At 31.8% G+C, this 21,073-nt stretch overlaps 1 protein-coding gene across 5 annotated transcripts in view; it reads left to right on the plus strand.

Moving 5' to 3' along the window:
• Positions 1–21,073, plus strand: part of LOC143065149 (rifampicin phosphotransferase-like) — a 63,193-nt gene that overhangs the window by 31,610 nt on the left and 10,510 nt on the right. For 4 of the 5 annotated variants that reach the window (XM_076238531.1, XM_076238533.1, XM_076238529.1 and 1 more), the window contains exons 23-36: positions 577–649; positions 1,090–1,182; positions 5,515–5,682; positions 7,247–7,378; positions 7,932–8,016; positions 11,139–11,227; positions 11,678–11,740; positions 12,763–12,858; positions 13,346–13,405; positions 14,689–14,789; positions 17,033–17,099; positions 17,780–17,851; positions 19,523–19,614; positions 20,257–20,335. In XM_076238531.1, the coding sequence (XP_076094646.1) occupies positions 577–649; positions 1,090–1,182; positions 5,515–5,682; positions 7,247–7,378; positions 7,932–8,016; positions 11,139–11,227; positions 11,678–11,740; positions 12,763–12,858; positions 13,346–13,405; positions 14,689–14,789; positions 17,033–17,099; positions 17,780–17,851; positions 19,523–19,614; positions 20,257–20,335 (1,270 nt within the window). The remainder of the gene's footprint in view (positions 1–576; positions 650–1,089; positions 1,183–5,514; positions 5,683–7,246; positions 7,379–7,931; positions 8,017–11,138; positions 11,228–11,677; positions 11,741–12,762; positions 12,859–13,345; positions 13,406–14,688; positions 14,790–17,032; positions 17,100–17,779; positions 17,852–19,522; positions 19,615–20,256; positions 20,336–21,073) is intronic. The other variant, XM_076238532.1, reaches the window with a different exon arrangement.

Genomic DNA, 21,073 nt, shown 5'->3' on the forward strand with positions numbered 1-21,073 from the left:
GTTAGACTCTGAGGTTGAGTTTTAATTGGAATACCAACCTCTTTACTGGCAGTTTTAATTGACTAGATTACTTCATCTTTGAATTTTATAATAGAGTGGACACTTTATTATACTACTCAATACACAATTTTTGATTTTGAAGGTTTATGTTAGATATTTGAAGAATAAAAATGATAAATTTTATCATTAGCCTGTTACTTTTGATTTTTACCACCTAAAAATTATTGTGAAAATTATATCTCAAAGTTGAATGGTTCTGAAATGACAAAAAAATCCATATTATTGAAAAATGCAAATCATATCTGATAGTCTAATTTAAAGCTTTGTTGGGGCCTTTGAACAGACATATTCCACTGGCGGATTCCGAATTTTTCATAAGTGGGGCCCAATGACTGCCTAAGAGGGTGCCTGCTCCAGTAATTTTTCATTGATTCCCTATATAATCCACCATGGGCCCCCTCTAAGTCCGCCTCTGTATTCAAATATTGTCAACTAGTAAATTTTATGGTGGACTGATTATATTTAGTTTTTGTCTTTTATATAACCTAGATTAGAGAAAATAATTGTATTTTACAGAGAGATGATGCCAGGGGCAGTAACTCCACTCACCAACTCAATATTTAAACCAGCTATTAACATTGCATTATTGGTAAGTTTAGTGTCGTAAATGTGTATTAGAACTAAATGAACTAAATCTCTGTGCGTTTCAGTATACATGCATCACATGTCCTATGTTATAGTAAAATAAATATAATGCCGCAATATTTTTATATTATATTTTTGGTGAACAAAAAATAGCTTTGACCTGAACCAGCTCATGGTTGCTTATTTCAAAATAATATATAATGCCCTGGACCAAATGTTGGTTTTAAAAAGGTCTGTTTCTTTGTTCATGAAGTATAGACACTGACATTATAAATTCAGTGCTGCTTCAGTGGAAGAAAAAACATATTTTGAGAGGCTAATCTTTAATTTTGAATTTGGTACATCAAATAAATGTTACTTTCCAAGTGTCTTCAATTAAATTTGTATGCAAACTGTGCTCAACTTTGATTTATTCAATGAATTTCTTTTCTTGTGTCTGTTTAGAGGTATGCTGAGATCATGGCTGAGGGTCCGCATCTTTATCATCCTGACAACATTGTACTATCATGTTGTGGAACCATGTTTATCAATATGACTGTAAGTTTACAAGTATATAATTTTAGTTTGGATGTAACACATCTTCTACTTGGCTGAAAGTGTTTTGCTCAGCTCACAGACATAATTTTGACATGTGACCGTGACATCATCAACGTTTTTTTCAGGAATTACTCCGGTTTAAAATGGAATTAAGAATTAAATTATAAGAAATGACTGTAATATTTTTTCTGTCTATTTGAAATAACATAAAAAATGATTTGTAAAGTACAGCCACAGATACAGTCGACTCTCGTTGTCTCGAAGTCAGCCGGACCAGAGAAATATTTCGAGATACACGTAGTTCGACTCAAACGAAAACCGGAAGTTTGACAGAACAAGGGACACAACTCTTGCTTAGCTTGGTAAAGCTAAAATAAATCCGGATGAATATGGGAAGGGGATCGATACTCTGGTATCAGATCCATGTATTTGTATGTTATGGTCTTTCATTATTATAATAACATTATTTTTACTTATTCAATTGTTTCAGTTACAATTTTTTTCTTATGGTTTTTATCCGAGAGAGTAATTTCCAATCGATAGTTTCATTATTCAGGTCCTTTATAGTTGACAAAATTGTTTATTCTCGGATACAAGAGACTTTAGAAAATTTATATTCCTCTTCATTTTGTTTTATCTCACTCTTTCTTTTCAAAAGAAAATACAACAAGATTAAAGACGCCGATTGAGTAGTTTTTAGGTGATCATCAACGGAAGTCATAATCCTTACTTTATACACACCCAAGCTCATTAGTGTAAATCACAATTAATTATTTTGTAAACATTTTAAATACTTTTTCATGAACATTAACAATGTATCACTAATTATTTATAACAAGAATGTGTCCAAAGTACACGGATGCCCCACTCCCACTATCATTTTCCATGTTCAATGGACCGTGAAATTGGATAAAAAATATAATTAGGCATTAAAATTAGAAAGATAATATCATAGGGAACATTTGTACTAAGTTTCAAGTTGATTGGACTTCAACTTCATCAAAAACTACCTTGACCAAAAACTTTAACCTGAAACATGCACTTTCATTTTCTATGTTCAGTGGACCGTGAAATTGGGGTCAAAAGTTTAATTTGGCTTTAAAATTAGAAAGATCATATCATAAGGAACATGTGTACTAAGTTTCAAGTTGATTGGACTTCAACTTCATCAAAAACTACCTTGACCAAAAACTTTAACCTGAAGCGGGACAGACGGACGAACGAACAGACGAACGAACGAACGAACAGACGGACGGACGAACGAACGAACGGACGCACAGACCAGAAAACATAATGCCCCTCTACTATCGTAGGTGGGGCATAAAAATTCTATAAAAGATAATCTTAGGTAAACACTCGTGGAAATAGCATGTCATAAATCAATACAGTGGTCAGTGACTGGAAATTTAATTACACATGTATTGTCAGATTAACTCTTCAATCCATTTAAATGCCGGAGGTTATTTTTTGAAATATGTGTATTAGTTCGAGATAAATAATGAATTTTGAATGCTTTTGTTAACCTTGGGATTGTAAATTTAGTTTGACTCAACCGAAATTTCTACTCATCCAATTTCGACTCATCAGGAGTCGAATTACGTACATTTATATGGAACAAAGTTCGGGACTATGTGAAAACTTCGACTCATCCGAAATTTCGAGTCAACCGAGTTCGAGACAACGAGAGTTAACTGTATTATAATGAAGAATCACATGATTTGATATCAGCTGGTTAAGGGCATACGATACAGTTTTGAACCTGTATTTACAAGTTGATGAAAATTTGCATATAGGCTATTTTTTACCTGATTAAATCAAATATGTCATAAAAAATATACCTTCATGTGCTACTTTTTGAGTAAAATGAGGTCGAAATTTTGTATATTTGCTCAAAATTCAGATTTGTGTCCATATTTTCTTTTTCGAAAGAACGACGTAACTTTTTTGCTTTAAAAGATAAACACAAATTGTTTTTTGTTAAATAATCGGTAATTTCTGTATTTTATAACTATCATTAAAAATTATGCAATTTTTATTCCGAAATAACTCTATATTTATCAAATGTTCATGAATAGAGGAAAAAACGTCATTTTTTGCTGAATGTTTATTAAAATTAAAAAAATTGCGCTATTTACAGTTTTATAAAATTTGGGTCACATAATCTCCTTGCAAAATGAAACAAATTGCTATTTTAAAAAATAGGGGTCCATGCACTCGTTTTCAAATTAAATCAGTTTGAATGATAAAAATCAGTCGAAAAATGCATCTTTTCCCGATATGTCATAGTTTGACGTCGCAAAAATAACATTTTACGTTAGCAACGTCATTACCTTCCCTGTAACTGTATCGTATGCCCTTAAGTACTTTTAGCTGGCTTTCAGTTACTGCTTACATTTTTTGATACACTATTATTTATTATTGTTTTGTTTGTATTACGTTTCTTATCTTGTTTTATAGTTAATGTCTTCCTGTACTGATATTCATGGTTAATTTCTTATGTACCTTTTGTAAGTCTAATTGATAAGATTAAAACCGGTAAAGGATGGAAATAAAAAAAAGTTTAAACTTGCACATGTTGTTGATATTTCTGTCCCTTATCAGAAACCTCTTCCATAAGTGTCCTATGTTATATTGTTGTTTGTTTTTTTTATGCCCCACCTACGATAGTAGAGGGGCAGTATGTTTTCTGGTCTGTGCCTCCGTTCAGGCAGTTGTTGGCATGACACGGGTTATGTTCTTCTCATATATTTTATGATAGTATGATACTTAACCCCTAACGGGAGGGATTGTACCTGATATTCATATGATGAAGACATAATCTTTCAATCAGTTTAATTGAGGTCTGGAGCTGGCATGTCAGTTAACTGCTAGTAGTCTGTTGTTATTTATGTATTATTGTCATTTTATTTATTTTCTTTTGTTACATCTTTTGACATCAGACTCGGACTTCTCTTGAACTGAATTTTAATGTGCGTATTGTTATTCTTTTACTTTTCTACATTGGCTAGAGGTATAGGGGGAGGGTTGAGATCTCATAAACATGTTTAACCCCGCCGCAATTTTGCGCCTGTCCCAAGTCAGGAGCCTCTGGCCTTTGTTAGTCTTGTATGATTTTAATTTTTAGTTTCTTGTGTATAATTCGGAGTTTAGTATGACGTCCATTATCACTGTACTATTATGCATATTTTAGGGGCCAGCTGAAGGACACCTACGGGTGCGGGAATTCTCGCTACATTGAAGACCCATTGGTTGCCTTCGGCTGTTGTTTGCTCTATGGTCGGGTGGTTGTCGCTTTGACATATTCACCATTTCCTTTCTCAATTTTATTTGATGAAGTTAAAGTTACATCAACTTGAAACTTAGTACACATGTTCCCTGTGATATGATCTTTCTAATTATAATTCCAAATTATAATTTTGACCCTAATTTCACGGTCCACTGAACATAGAAAATGATAGTGCGAGTGGGGCATCGGTGTACTTTGGACACATTCTTGTTATTTAGAGATTTGGTGTTAACTGATTATTTTTATGCCCCACCTACGATAGTAGAGGGGCATTATGTTTTCTGGTCTGTGCGTCTGTCCGTCTGTCTGTTCGTCCGTCCGTCTGTTCGTTCGTCCGTCCGTCTGTCCCGCTTCAGGTTAAAGTTTTTGGTCAAGGTAGTTTTTGATGAAGTTGAAGTCCAATCAACTTGAAACTTAGTATACATGTGCCCTATGATATGATCTTTCTAATTTAAATGCCAAATTAGAGTTTTGACCCCAATTTTACGGTTCACTGAACATAGAAAATGATAGTGCAAATTTCAGGTTAAAGTTTTTGGTCAAGGTAGTTTTTGATAAAGTAGAAGTCCAATCAACTTGAAACTTAGTATACATGTTCCCTTTGATAAGATCATTCTAATTTTAATGCCAAATTAGAGAATTTATTCCAATTTCACAGTCCTTTAAACATAGAAAATGATAGTGCGAGTGGGGCATCCATGTACTGTGGACACATTCTTGTTGGTAATTAAATTCTGTGCAATTTGTTGTCATCTGTTTTAGGTGCAGTAGTGTTTAATGGCTTGACATATTAGATAGACATAAATTGAAGAATGTGTGTTGACCTTTAGACGTCTTTATGTTATTGTTAATGTTGGGTTGCTGTGCCATTAAGAGATCTTAAAAACCAAGAAATCTAATCCAAGTCTCACTCAGAAAGATTTTAGATTTACGTAGATCTTTTACCGATTTCACACAGTGAATAACGAACCTTTTCATGACTGCATGTGAAATAAAAATGGCATAACATGTTGCATGAAAATAATCCTTTATCACCTCCTTTACAGATGATAGAAACAATGGCCATTAACAACTTTATTGGTAAGAAGGATGCAGCTGAGTTAAATCTGATTGGTCAGTCATTGGATAGCCTGTCATATCAGGAGGTGGTAGACTATTGTGGTGGTGTACCCTCTTTATGGAGGAGACTGAAAACATTTATATCTTCTTTCTCAGTGAGTATAAAGTGAATTGATAGAAACACCAAATGTAGCAAAAGATATTGTACTTCTAAACTTCTTTTACATTTTACTTAAGCAAATGTGTTTATAGAAATTTCAAGAAATTATTATGCCCCACCTACGATAGTAGAGGGGCATTATGTTTTCTGGTCTGTGGCTCCGTTCGTCTGTGCGTCCGTCTGTGCGTCCGTTTGTGCGTCCGTCTGTGTGTCCGTCCGTTCAGGTAAAAGTTTTTGGTCAAGGTAGTTTTTGATGAAGCTGAAGTCAAATCAACTTGAAACTTAGTACACTTGTTGCTTATGATATGATCTTTCTAATTTTAAAGCCAAATTAGACTTTTGACCCCAATTTCACGGTCCATTGAACATAGAAAATGAAAGTGGGAGTTTCAGGTTAAAGTTTTTGGTCAAGGTAGTTTTTGGTGAAGCTGAAGTCCAATCAACTTGCAACTTAGTAAACTTGTTGCTTATGATATAATCTTTTTAATTTTGAAGCCAAATTAGACTTTTGACCCCAATTTCACGGTCCACTAAACATAGAAAATGAAAGTGGGAGTTTCAGGTTAAAGTTTTTGGTCAAGGTAGTTTTTGATAAAATTGAAGTCCAATCAACTTGAAACTTAGTACATATGTTCCCTATAGTATAATCTTTCTAATTTTAATACCAAATTAGATTATTACCCAATTTCACGGTCCATGGAACATGGAAAAGGATAGTGCGAGTGGGGCATCCGTGTACTTTGGACACATTCTTGTTTTTTGTATGTGTTAAAATATATATAGTCTTAAAATAAAAAACACAAAAAATCACATCATAAATCGAACATTGTTTCTGTTAGCGCTTTCACCGCATCTCCTACGGTTCATCAGACAGAATTGTTATCTATCGTTAATAGTAACGACTTGTGACGTTACCTAATAGCAATTTATCAAAATACAAGGACTTTTTATTTATCAAAATATATATATATATAATGAACTTGATCAATTAGCACAAATTTAAGAATTAGAATTGATAAAAATAACAATTAAAACCTTGTCATAAACTTTGTCAATGGTAGTCTAGATGAGTTAAACATTAGGGCTGGTCTTTTATTCTTTTCATGGCGTACCTGTTGAAAAAGAAAATATGGAAAATAAACATTGTAGTTGCCCTTACTCACACACAGTTTTCATCTGAGTTTTAAGGAAATTTATTTCAAAATTTAAGATCATCAATATCTCAGACAAATTAAAAAATCAGAGTTTTAATGGTACTTTTGTAGGAGTTATGCCCTTTTGAAAAATGAATAGTATGGAAGATCAATTGTTAAACACTCTCCAGTCTTCATAATAAAATGAGTTTTAACTAAAAGGTTTGCATCATTAATTTCTTGCATGTTATGAGTTAATTAAATCATAATTGATTGATAATTTTAAAGGGGTGTTTGGAGTGTTATGCCCCTTTTAAAATGTAATTGATTTTGAAAATCAACATTGTTTTGTCCGATTTGATGAAATTTATGTCAAGACAATATAACAGATACAATAGCATTCTTTGTATTATTTTATTTTATCAGAAATATAATGAGAGGACAGCTGTATGCGAATCCTGGTATGAGAAGGTTAAGACTTATAAGATAGGTGAAGGTCAGACTACATGTGCTGGATTCTATACAGACTTGGACAGTAGGATCAAAGATTATTATGAGGTATACATAATAATTGAACTGTTAGTTCTACACAGTTCCATTAACGTTTGAAATGGATAAAATACAGATGTCATTTTGCAGTTTCTTGATTTAAGAATAATATTTGAATGAATCCTCAGCTGACTGTCTTTTGTCAAATAATACATGGCGTGTAACTTTTATTTACAATAATAAAATTGAAAAACCCTTTCCCTTTCATGTAAGATGTATGGTAGTATAATTCCAGCTTGTATAATAAATGTACATATAAACCAATTTACTTCTTAAGTTAAACCGATGGAACTACAATACTGTTTATCCTGCTTACTCCAATTTCCTAAAGTTTTTGTACTAACCAACCTAATAAATATACCTTCAAATTTTCTAAGTGGGATGTATTACCATTCCTTTATAATAAATGGAACTAATTTTCTTAAGCTTGAACCATATCTTATGTTCTGGTGTCATAATATATCGGTTTGAGGGCTTTCAACGATATTGTAAAATGAGTTCACTTAATCATAACTCACAAAAAATCTTCAAAAATGATTATGAAGAATGAAATTGATTGTAGATATGGGAGACATCTATGATTAAAAGTGGTCAGTCAGGAACCTGGGCAGCTGTTGTAGTAGGAATATTATTACAAGGCAAAACAGGTAAGAATTTTAGAGTGGCAAAGGTGAAACTTAGTCATGATGTTTCAGTCGTCAATAATTATAAAAAGTTAGTGATTTTGTCAGTTTAATGAATTGCTAATGATATTAACAGTCCATGCTATTTGGTTGGCATTTTTATTTGTGTTAGGACATCTCATTTCTTATTTGATTAGTTGGTCCTGTTACCTTAGTGATGGTTCATTGAATGAAACTTTTTCATAGTTTACAAAGTGTGGCCATATTAATTTCAATTTCATATTTTGCTATATGTATTACACACACTTGACATATTTCTGTGTCAGCAGTTAAAATATATGACATTAACCAAATCCTTTATTTACCTTTCTGGAGTCGGTTTCACAAAATATTTTACGACTAAGATTTATCGTAAGTATACTTAATTGTTCATGACTTACGATCAATATTCTTAATCATAAGTTTTTTAGGAAAACCAACTCCAGATTAATTGGTGGATATTTAATTTTTGCAAATTATAAAGTTTTGTATGAAAAAAAAAGATTTATTTTGAATTTCACTATTTAGGTAATCTTACAAATGTTACTTACAAGGAAAAAGCTGAAGACCATAGGAAATTCTTGATTTTGATTGGTCAGTTCAGTTTTTATACGACCGCAAAAATTTAAATTTTTCGTCGTATATTGCTATCACGTTGGCGTCGTCGTCGTCTTGCGTTGTCTTGCGTCGTCGTCGTCCGAATACTTTTAGTTTCGCACTCTAACTTTAGTAAAAGTGAATAGAAATCTATGAAATTTTAACACAAGGTTTATAACCACAAAAGGAAGGTTGGGATTGATTTTGGGAGTTTTGGTCCCGAAATTTTAGGAATTAGGGGCCAAAAAGGGCCCAAATAAGCATTTTCTTGGTTTTCGCACTATAACTTTAGTTTAAGTAAATAGAAATCTATGAAATTTTGACACAAGGTTTATGACCATTAAAGGAAGGTTGGGATTGATTTTGGGAGTTTTAGTTTAAACAGTTTAGGAATTGGGGGCCAAAAAAGGGCCAAAATAAGCATTATTCTTGGTTTTCGCACAATAACTTTAGTATAAGTAAATAGAAATCAATGAAATTTAAACACAAGGTTTATGACCACAAAAGGAAGGTTGGGATTGATTTTGGGAGTTAAGGTCTGAACTATTTAGGAATTAGGGGCCAAAAAGGGGCCCAAGTAAGCATTATTCTTGGTTTTCGCACCATAACTTTAGTATAAGTAAATAGAAATCTTTGAAATTTAAACACAAGGTTTATGACCAAAAAAGGAAGGTTGGGTTTGATTTTGGGAGTTTTGGTCACAACAGTTTAGGAATAAGGGGCCCAAAGGGTCCAAAATTGAACTTTGTTTGATTTCATCAAAAATTGAATAATTGGGGTTCTTTGATATGCCGGATCTAACTGTGTATGTAGATTCTTAATTTTTGGTCCCGTTTTCCAATTGGTCTACATTAAGGCCAAAGGGTCCAAAATTAAACTTAGTTTGATTTTAACAAAAATTGAATCCTTGGGGTTCTTTGATATGCTGAATCTAAAAATGTACTTAGATTTTTGATTATTGGCCCAGTTTTCAAGTTGGTCCAAATCGGGGTCCAAATTAAACTTTGTTTGATTTCATCAAAAATTGAATAATTGGGGTTCTTTGATATGCCAAATCTAACTGTGTATGTAGATTCTTAATTTTTAGTCCCGTTTTCAAATTGGTCTACATTAAATACCAAAGGGTCCAAAATTAAACTAAGTTTGATTTTAACAAAAATTGAATTCTTTGGCTTTTTTGATATGCTGAATTTAATCATGTACTTAGATTTTTGATTATGGGCCCAGTTTTCAAGTTGGTTCAAATCAGGATCCAAAATAATTATATTAAGTATTGTGCAATAGCAAGAAATTTTCAATTGCACAGTATTCAGCAATAGCAAGAAATCTTCAATTGCACAGTATTGTGCAATAGCAAGAAATTTTCAATTGCACAGTATTGCACAATAGCAAGAAATCTTCAATTGCACAGTATTGTGCAATAGCAAATATTTTCAATTGCACAGTATTGCACAATAGCAAGAAATATCTAATTGCACAATATTGTGCAATAGCAAGAAATTTTCAATTGATTGGAGTTATCTTTCTTTGTCCAGAATAGTAGTTGAATCAACTTAAATCATTGTTTTATACAATACACAATGTATATTCACTTTTACTACCAACTGATAAATAAAAACAATCTTTACCATTCAGTGATAACAAGCACTTTTTGTTACATTTTAATATTTTATGATGTATTTAAATGGGTAGTTATTGTTGCAAACTCCATTAGAAATTTGAATTGAGATCAGTTTTGAAAAAAGGGAAAGGGGGATGTGAAAAAAAATGGTGGAGGGGGGGGGGGGGGGGGGAGGTTAAATTTTTCTCATTTCAGATTTCATAAATAAAAAGAAAATTTCTTCAAACATTTTTTTGAGAGGATTAATATTCAACAGCATAGTGATTGCTCAAAGGCAAAAAAAATATTTTAAGTTCATTAGACCACATTCATTCTGTGTCAGAAACCTATGCTGTGTCAACTATTTAATCACAATCCAAATTTAGAGCTGAATCCAGCTTGAATGTTGTGTCCATACTTGCCCCAACCTTTCAGGGTTCAACCTCTGCGGTTGTATAAAGGTGCGCCCTGCGGAGCATCTGGTTCAAACTGCAATGTTTATAACAAAGTTTCAAAGGGAACTTCTGTTAGGGGGAACAAATAAATGTCGACAGTGTCACATATTTATAATAGAATACACATTGTTTATAACAAAGTTTCCAAGGGAACTTCTATTTAGACAGAACAAACATATGTTGACAGTGTCACATATTTGTAATAGAATACAAATTGTTTATAACAAAGTTTCCAAGGGAACTTCTATTAGACAGAACAAACATATGTTGACAGTGTCACATATTTGTAATAGAATAACAAATTTTTTAGGGGAACTTCTGTTAGGCAGAACAAACATATGCTGACAGTGTCACATATTTGTAATAGAATACACATTGTTTATAACAAATTTTTCTGGGGAACTTCTGTTAAGCAGAACTAATATATGTTGACAGTTTCACATATTTATTTATAGAATACACAACAGAAGTTTGTGCTGATGTGGCATTATTATTGTCTAAATGTGATGAAGTATACAGTGCAGAAGTCCCTATTGCTATACAGGTTAGTTTTATATTTCTATTGGTAAAAAGTTTAATATTTCTATTGGTACAAAGTTTTATATTTCTATTGATAAAAAGTTTTATATTTCTATTGATAAAAAGTTTTATATTTCTATTGATAAAAAGTTTTATATTTCTATTGATAAAAAGTACATCTTTGTGTAATTGTATTGTCCTAAAGACATAACCATTCATCTCTTGAAAGTGTTTAGAGGAGACTTATCTCATTACACTTCTTTGTGGGTATATTTTGCTTGACAGTCTTTTTTTAGGCATTATTTATTAGTACAAATTCATTAAATTATTTGATTACTTAGACAACATTAAACACAATGATATAAAATGCTATACATGTTTGATCAATATGTAATTCTTGCCTTATCCTGTCATAGCCAGTGTAAAGCATTGATATGAAGAGGCAAACAGTTTATCTTTTTTGTACTATTTATAGAATTTAGCCAAAGAAATAGATAAAGCAGGATGTAGTGAAAAGTTTCTGTCAAGTAACTCACAGGTAAGACATTATTTTACTTATTCAAACTTTGATTATTTCTACTTCCTGTTTTTACAATTAATTCAATTTTAGATGCCCCCGCTGAAGCAGAGGGGGCATTAAGTTTTAACCTTGTTTGTCTGTACATTCGTACATCCCAAAGTTGGTTTACGTTCTCTAACTATAGTTTGCCTCTACCAAATATTATTAAACTTATACACAACGCTTATTACTAGGCAACACAGATCAAGTTTGAATTTTGGTGGAGTAACTGTTCTAGAGTTATGATGCTCCTATATAAAAGGAAAAATTGCAGAATTTTTTATTCTGTTCTCTAACTTAAGTTTGCCTTATTCAAATGTTATGAAATTTATACAATACTTATTACTACAAAACTTTTATATTATAACTTAATATGATATGCAAGCGGGGGCATCATCTGTGTCCTATCGACAGATTCCCCATTTATTTTATACATAATTTGAAGTGTCAGATGATTGTATTATGTGTATGGTGTATGTTGCACAGGTCCATATGGCAGGGTTTCAACTGGCCTTGACCTCTTTCATAGATCATTGATTTTGTTAAAATTATTTAATACTTGTAGTTAAACCTTTATCTTAAAGACTTTCAATGTAAATTCAGTCATGATCTATAAAAAAGGGAGACATTTCTGTTATGAGTTCTCAAATTCTGCCAATACCTGGGAGAGTGGCACTAAGAGACATCATTTGATACATACTGAAAATTTCAGTTGAAATCTAGTTTTCACCAAACATAAAAAAAAAAAAAATAACAAAAAGAGAAAAAACGAACCAAAATAACAATTCTTAAATAAAAGTTGGTTCAAAGTTAATTCCAGCTAATGAATAAACAATTTTTACTTCATTAGTTATATTTCAGAATTAATTTAAGACTTTGTGAATGAAAAACCTTGATTTGATATATTTTAGTTAATTAGAAATTGATGTTGTTTCTATACTCTTTGACTACTTTTAAATGCAGCTCTAACTATACTTATATTTTTTCCTATGATATTCCAGGAATGTGTTGACTTGATAAAAAGTGGTGTTTACCCCGGTGTTAAATCCTCATTTGATACCTTTATGGAACATCATGGCCACAGATATGTTAAAGAGGCAAGTACACACATTTACTGATCCACACATGCTAATTTATATCCTGCTGTTGTATTGATCTGTTCAACTATCAATATTTAACCGAATAAGCAGTCTTTTACATTGAATATTTTAAATGCTGAAATTCATGATAGGTGTATTTTGATAACCTCTTTGAAATATTTTGAACTTTATAACTTATTATTAAATCAATGTAAATATGTTATTATTTAAAAAAAAAAAGCTTTTAAAAAATCTTGTGCCATCTGATTTGAATGAACATACCAGTATGTTGAAGCTTCTAGATACAAAGAAATAAAAAAATTCAACGTCATGTTCAAATATTTTGATGCTTTGATTACTGAATCATTCCTTAGCATTTTTATTACCCCATTTTCACAGTCCACTGAATATAGAAAATGATAGTGCAGATGGGGCATCCGTGTACTATGGACACATTCTTGTTTTGTTCTGTTTTAGAATATATTCTATGTTTGATTTATTACAGGCCGAGTTTTATGAAAGGTCATGGCGATCACAACCTGAAAAGCTTGTGAAGTCACTTAAGGTAACGTGTACTTTTATGTGGAGAATAAATGTCACAGAAAATGACCAGAACCAATATAATAAAAACTTGTCACAGAAATTGACCAGAACTAATATAATAAAAACTTGTCACAGAAAGTGACCAGAACTAATATAATAAATATCTGTCACAGAAAGTGACCAGCACCAATATAATAAATACCTGTCACAGAAAGTGACCAGAACCAATATAATGAATAACTGTCAGAACCAATATAATAAATACCTGTCACAGAAAGTGACCAGCACCAATATAATAAATACCTGTCACAACCCTTTTATAGGATAAGTAATTACAATTCTCTTAAGTTTGTGATTGGACATTCTAATCGATATAAAAATAAGAAAGATGTGGTATGAATTGCAATGAGACACCATTTATGAAAAACTAAAATATAGAAATATAAGCTGAAAGTAATCCTTAATGATTGAAAATGAAGTCTGGATTTGTTTTCCATACAGGTTATGAATGAAATATTTGCAACTCTTTATAAAAAAGGTAGTGTATATATAGGTGTCATACCACCAATTACTCCCTCAAATTTAGAACGTATGTGAAAGTAGGCCTATTCGGACAAAAAATAATGCATTTGATGTCATTGTTTACTTAAACTAACCAACAAATTGGCAGAAATGAAACTTTTCGTGAAAGAGAAATATATTAAGACCATTTTGAGCTAAAACTTATTTGTTTATGAGTTTGCATTCAAAATTGAGGATTAATGCACTCCATGGTATACTAATTTAAAATTTTCAGAAAACCAGGGTTTTTTTTTAGTGGTACCTCTATTCAGAAGACCTTTTCTTTTTTTTATGATTTTAAACATCTGTTGAAAATTGGCATGTAGAAAGCTGATACATGTACAATTCAGGATATACCTGGTTTCTATGAAGTTAAACTTAACGTAAAATATTTAGAAAGCTGTGAAAATTCTAAAATTTGATTGAACAGATAGGGACTTTTAATTGGTGGTATGACACCTATAATGGTACAAGTACTGAACAGGTTTTGATATTTATTGCATTCCCCCATTCATTGATGTCAATGAAGATCTTAGTACCTGATAAACTGCTTTGACCTCTTCACATTTTGCACCTGAACCAAATTATTTTGAAGATGTTATTATCTAACTTTTATTTGGTATCTGTTTTATTAATAAATAGAGTTTTTTTTCTGGTCATTATGGCATCAAATATTTCTATAGTTTTTTTTATACATTTTTCAAACAAATTAAAAATATATATGGTGTTTATTTTTCATTTTAGGTTGTATTGAAGAACAAACTTTACAGCCAGAAACCCAGAAAGACATTAAGCTGTGATGAAGCTATAGCACAAATGAAAACCCCATTACCTTGGATGGCTAAGTAAGGGTTTATACCAAGAAATAAATTACAAAGTAACCCATGTTATCCGACAAACTTGGGACCATGAAAATGTGTGGAGAATACTCAGGTGTCAGATTAGGCAGTTTACACTGTAATCCCAACTGAAAAATAAGTGTAATTTCACTTTTATTTTGGAAACACACAATATAGCCATACATGATTCTATTCACCAGAGTATTTAGAAATTGATTTTAAGTCAAAGGTCGATCATTGTTATAAGCTTTTCATGCAAAATTTCCATTATTTTCCATTTCTTTCTTTTAAAATGACCGCAATTTTTTGTTTGTTTCATATAATGATATGATGTTGTTGTTGCTGTCCGCAGCACATTTGGTTTTCAGACAATAACTTTAGTTTAAGTAAATGGATCTTTATGAAATTTTACAATACAGTTCAATACCATAAAAGGATGGTTGGGATTGATTTTGGGGGTTATGATACCAACAGTTAAGAAGTTAGGTATTTTTGTAGTTTCCGGACAATAACTTATGTGTAAGTGTATGGATCTTTTTGGAATTGTACCCTAAGGTTCCATATTTCATAGGGAAGGCTTGGATAAAATTTTGGGGTAATTGCCCCAAACATGCAGGAATTAGGGGCAAAAAATGGGTTAAAAAAAAGCATTTTTTTGAGTTTACAGACAATGACTTGTGTTTAAGTGTATGGATCTCTCTTAGATTGTACAACAAGGTTCCATACTACAAAGGGAAGACTGGGACTGAGTTATGGGGTAATTGCTTTAAAAGGAGGGGGGTTACAAAAAGTTGGGGAGGATTTTTGGTGGAAGAAGACTTGAAGTCTTCTGAAGACCTATGGTGCATACTTTAAAATCATTGAGCCTCTGTATGCCGCATTCGTTTCTGTGTATTACAATTTCATAACAACTTCTGATTCCTGACACCGATTTGTACACATGATTAAGCATCTGCATCATTTAATTTGTAAATTAGGATTGAAAAACAATTACTATCGTAAATATGTACCCTTTTATTTATGTAAATTGTTAGATTTCATCTCAATTCTACATAAATGTTATTTGTTTATTTATAACCGGATGTTTTTAAAGTAGATATTTGTAGTACGCATGCGTTAATTTGGTATCGGGACAACTCGCCCTGTTTACATGTTCGCCCTTGGTCTGTTCATCCTGAGTTCTTTCGCCCATATAGCACGTTCGTCCTGTGTTCATTCTCTTTGCTCTTAACAAGGACATTTTATAATACGTCGTTGCATTTATTAAAAAATGATAATATTAAGGGTATTGTTAAAAAACTCCAAAATCCGATTTAGTGAAAATCATCTGTTCCTTATTTTATTCCCAAGGTGTTCAGGCAATCAAATTCTGTGTTTCTCCTAATCAATTAATAAGCCAATCAAAAACGTTTTCTCTGAAGATTATTCTTACATGCTAGATTTTGAACTTGTGTTGTTTTCATCTAGTCAGTGAAAATGTTGAACATGGCATGTGAATTTTCATCTGCAAGCAGATTCTTTCACAGCTTAAGGATAAAAGCATGGCTAATTGACAAAATTCAATGATGCAGTACTACCATAAAGATAATAAAAAGTTGTTTTTTTTTTACTAATTTATTGACATAATACTTGTTGTAACATATTTTATTTTTTTATTCAATTGAATCATTTAAAAGACAATGTACTATTTTTTTCACAAAGACCAACAAACAGGTTGGGACACCCCCCTCCCCCATTATGAATGCTGTCCCTTAAATGAGGGACTGTTCCTAAAACAAGGGTTAGTAGGGATGCTTTTATGGTAATTCAAGTTACCTTTTATTCACCTTCTTTCACCTCAGAGCTATCAGCTCTTTGATTTTTATAGATATTCATATTTATTTATTTTTTCTGAATTTTGGAAAAGAAGAAATCTTCAATTGCACAGTATTGAGCACTAGATTTTTAAGATCTTAGACAATTTATTTTGTGTCAGAAACCTTTATTATGTCGAGAATTTGATTACAATCCACCTGTTCAGGGTTTGACTTCTGCAGTAGTATCAGGCTGCCTGAAGCATTTTAATGACAAATAACTAAGTATAACATAAATTCTCTTGCCTATCCAAAAATATGTCTTTTTCAAGCTATGGATGCAGAACTTCCTAAGAAGTTTTTGGTTCTCCATTGTTGATTAAAATCAGTCTATTTAATTATTGCTTTGTTTCCATAGTAAAACTTAATGTGTTTAATCTTATTTTTCTTTTGTAGAAAAATACTCAGATCATTTGTTTTACCAAAAGCAAGAAAAGCAGTTGGTCAAAGAGAATGGGGCAAGGTAAAATCTTGGCTTTTTGTTCTTGCTGAAAACTTTTTAATTCATACAAACCATATAAACCAAAAGCAAGTTCTTTTATAGAAGCTAAACCATTTGTTGTATCATTATTATATTATAAATAAGCAGTGAAAAATGATTGTTTTAACAATAAATAATATTACAGTTACAGAAATGGCATGCATATTGATTCAAATATGTTTCTTATGGTCAGCATTGAAAATGTACCTCCTTGAAGAACTATTTTGCTGTGTGGGGCAGTTATCAGGAAATCACTCAAACAATAGATACACTTATAAAAAGAATAGTTAGATAAATCACATGATTAACTTTTTTGATTGAACATATCACCACATCTGGCAGGCAAAAATTAAGTAAAACATCACAAGAACTTTCCTTTGTATGAGTTTCTTGCAATTCACATATCTAATTGAATTACATTTCAACTCAGTTTTAAGGCTGTGTAAGGCTAGATCCATGGGTAATAGACTATCAAGACTTGTGTCAACAACACTTAAAAGTTTTCAGATTTATTATATTATAGCCCCCACTTTCAAAGTTCAGATTCCTGGTGAAGTTGCCATAATATAGAGCACAACTTTGTTTTATAATTCTAATGTATTTTATATAGCTCTATAATTATGAAATATAAATAAAAGGATTTTCTTTCTTTCTTTTTTAAGTCTTTAAGTATTAAAGTCGCAGATAAGTTTAAAGAAGCTTATTGGACATTAGCTGAGATGATGGTAAAAGAAGTAAGTTGTGTACCTTTATTATGAAGAGTATTTTAGGTTGTGATAGGGGGTAGCTGAGAAATAGTACATAACAAAAAAAATCCAAGTGCAGCAGGTGTATCCTATTTATTTTTACAGTTTTAAAGGTAACAATTATAAGATATCCTCCCACCTTGCTATTTAGATTTAACTTTTTTACGACCCCAAAAATTTTTTGGGATCTTATATGGTATGATGTCGTCGTCTGTGTCGTCCAAAGACACATTGGTTTCGGAAAACAACTTTAGTTTATGTAAATAGATCTTTATGAATTTTTTTCTGAAGGTTCAATACTACAAAAGAAAGGTTGGGATCAATTTTGGGGATGATGGTACCAACCGTTTAGGAATTAGGGGCCCAAAAAGGGCCTAAAACCAACATTTTTCTAGTTTCAGGATAATAACTTGTGTACAAGTATTTTAAATGCTCTGAAATTATACCACAATTTTTAAAACCACAAGTAGAAGGTTTGGATTCATTTTAGGTGTTATGGGGCCATAATTTAGGAATTAAGGGCTAAAAAGGGTCCAAAACAAGCATTTTTCTAGTTTCCAGACAATAACTTGTGTGTAATTGTATGGATCTCTCTGAAATTGTACCACAATGTACCATATAACAAAAGGGAGGCTTGGATTAAGTTTTGGGTTAATTGCCCAAATATGTAGGAATAAGGGGCCAAAAAAGGGCCAAAAAGAAGCATGTTTCTAGTTTCCAAGCAATCACGACAATAGCTTGTGGTTAAGTGTATGGATCTCTCTGAAATTGTACTACAAGGTTCAATACTACAAAGGAAAGCATTGGATTGAGTTTAAGGGTTATTGCTCGAAGGGCGGTTTCAATAAGTTGGGGGGGGGGGGGGGTATTTTTTGTTTTCTATTTTTTAAGGAATTCCTTTTTTTTCAAAATTTTTCAAATTTCGAATTTTGAAAAGTTTCAAGAAGAAATCTTCAATTGCACAGTATTGTGCAATAGATCTGTTAGATCTTTGCCCACATTTATTTTGTGACAAAAACCTATATTATGTCAAAAATTGATCACAATCCAAATTCAGACAGTGTCAAGCTTGAATATTGTGACTAAATTTGTCCCAACTGTTCAGGGCTCGACCACTGGGGTCCTATAAAGCTGCACCCTGCGGAGCACCTGATTGTGTTACAGGGTTGCTGTCTCAGATCATTCAATTCATTCAAACTTTTTCTAAGTGTATCTTGTAATATCCAATTTGAATCATTCTTGACCTGGAGATAGTTCAAACATCTATGGTCATGAGAACCAGGCTTGAAATTTCTATAGCCTTCAAATAGTATATTTTCTGAATAATTTTGTGACTTTAGTTTCAGGAAGATTTACTCGTTCATAGACTGTCATGATTAACATAGATGTGGTAGGATTGCCAATGAGACAAATAATAACCGTTAGAGATCAATGGGTGATGAGATGCATAATACTAGGTCACAGCACAGCCTTTAACTATGATCAGAACCCATGTGTATAGTAAGCAATAAAAGCCCCAGCATAAAAAAATGTAAAAGAATTCAAAGAGAAAACCAATGACTTCATTTGTGCATGAAATAAAAAAAAAATAATGCATATCATAAGTTGTAATAGAAACAGCCATAACATTAAATATTTTATTTTGTGTTTTCATTTTAGGGAAGACTTCCAGAGAAGGAGTTATTGTTCTTTTTGACTCATACGGAAATTGGGAAACTAATAGAAACCAGATCTCCTAAACTCATTTATAAGTAAGTATGTAAAGTAAGGTAACTTGCATGACAGCTTAAACCAACTACCTTCTCCTTACTGTAATGAAATTTTGCTGTTTTGGTTATTATCTTGAATATTATTATAGATAGAGATAAACTGTAAACAGCAATAATGTTCAGCAAAGAAGTAAGATTTACAAATAAGTCAACATGACCGAAATGGTCAATTAACCCCTTAAGGAGTTATTGTCCTTTATAGTCAATTTTTAACAATTTTCATGAAATTTGTAAATTTTTATTAACATTTTCCACTGAAACTACTGGGCCAAGTTCATTATAGATAGGGATAATTGTAAGCAGCAAGACTGTTTAGTAAAGTAAGGTGTACAAACACATCGCCATCACTAAAACACAATTTTGTCATGAATCCATCTGCTTCCTGTGTTTAATATTCACATAGACCAAGTCGAGCGACACAGGCTCTTTAGAGCCTCTAGTTATCTGTCTTATTCCTTTCTTTATTATTTAGATAGTATGTGAAAATCAGAAATTTCCTTTATATAACATTAAACCAAACATTTGTGTAGTGACCTTGGAGCAAAGCTGATATTGCTTCAGTTCATAAAGCTGACGTCCTTGCAATCTAAAGTTATATTACTGATACTTGTGTTATTATTACAGATCTATAAGGAGAAAAAAGTTGTTTCCCACACAGATGGAGCTCAGGTTTCTCAAAATGAATGTAGGAAAACCTGTTCCTGTAAGTACTGAACATTAATTAAATAATAGGAAATTCATTGAAATATTGAAAATATTTTATCATAATAATACCGTAAATTCAGAAATTATTGCGACATTTTTTATTATTGCAAAAAATGCAGGTTTATAATTGCAATAATTTAAACCTACATTTTGAAATATGTATTTAACAGGATTTTGCTCAATATCGCAAATATTGAAGGCACATTTTAGGCTAAATTGACAAAATTGCAATAATAAATGCACGAAATAATATCTAAATTTACAGTAGATACATGCATATTTTTGTACATTCCTACAAATTTTAAGGATGTACTTAGGTGAGGGTTTGTGAAATTAAAAAAATCAAGAATTTAAAATTGATACTATAAGTCAAAAGAACATTGGTTAAGAATCAAAATAAGCCAAAAAATATTGATAGGTCATGAACCTCCTTTTCGAGATATTTGATATTTGAAATATGGTGGGAAAAGGCTGACTCGGACTTTTACCTTATATTTGTATTGGTGTTATTTGGGTCTCAAATCAAAAGAAATAAAATCGACAATCTGCTATAATTTTGGGAAATGACCTTTTATGAGCTATTGAATCTTGTATGAAAAAATAAATGGGTGTTAGGGGGCAAAATATTTTACCTTGTATTGTATGGAAAAACACCAAGAAGTCCAAATATTTGACACAAATGCCAAAACCTCACCTAAGTACATCCTTAAGGCAAATTATAATAAATATACACATC

The sequence above is a fragment of the Mytilus galloprovincialis genome, chromosome 2 (genome assembly GCF_965363235.1).
Source record: "Mytilus galloprovincialis chromosome 2, xbMytGall1.hap1.1, whole genome shotgun sequence".
NCBI lineage: Eukaryota > Metazoa > Mollusca > Bivalvia > Mytilida > Mytilidae > Mytilus > Mytilus galloprovincialis.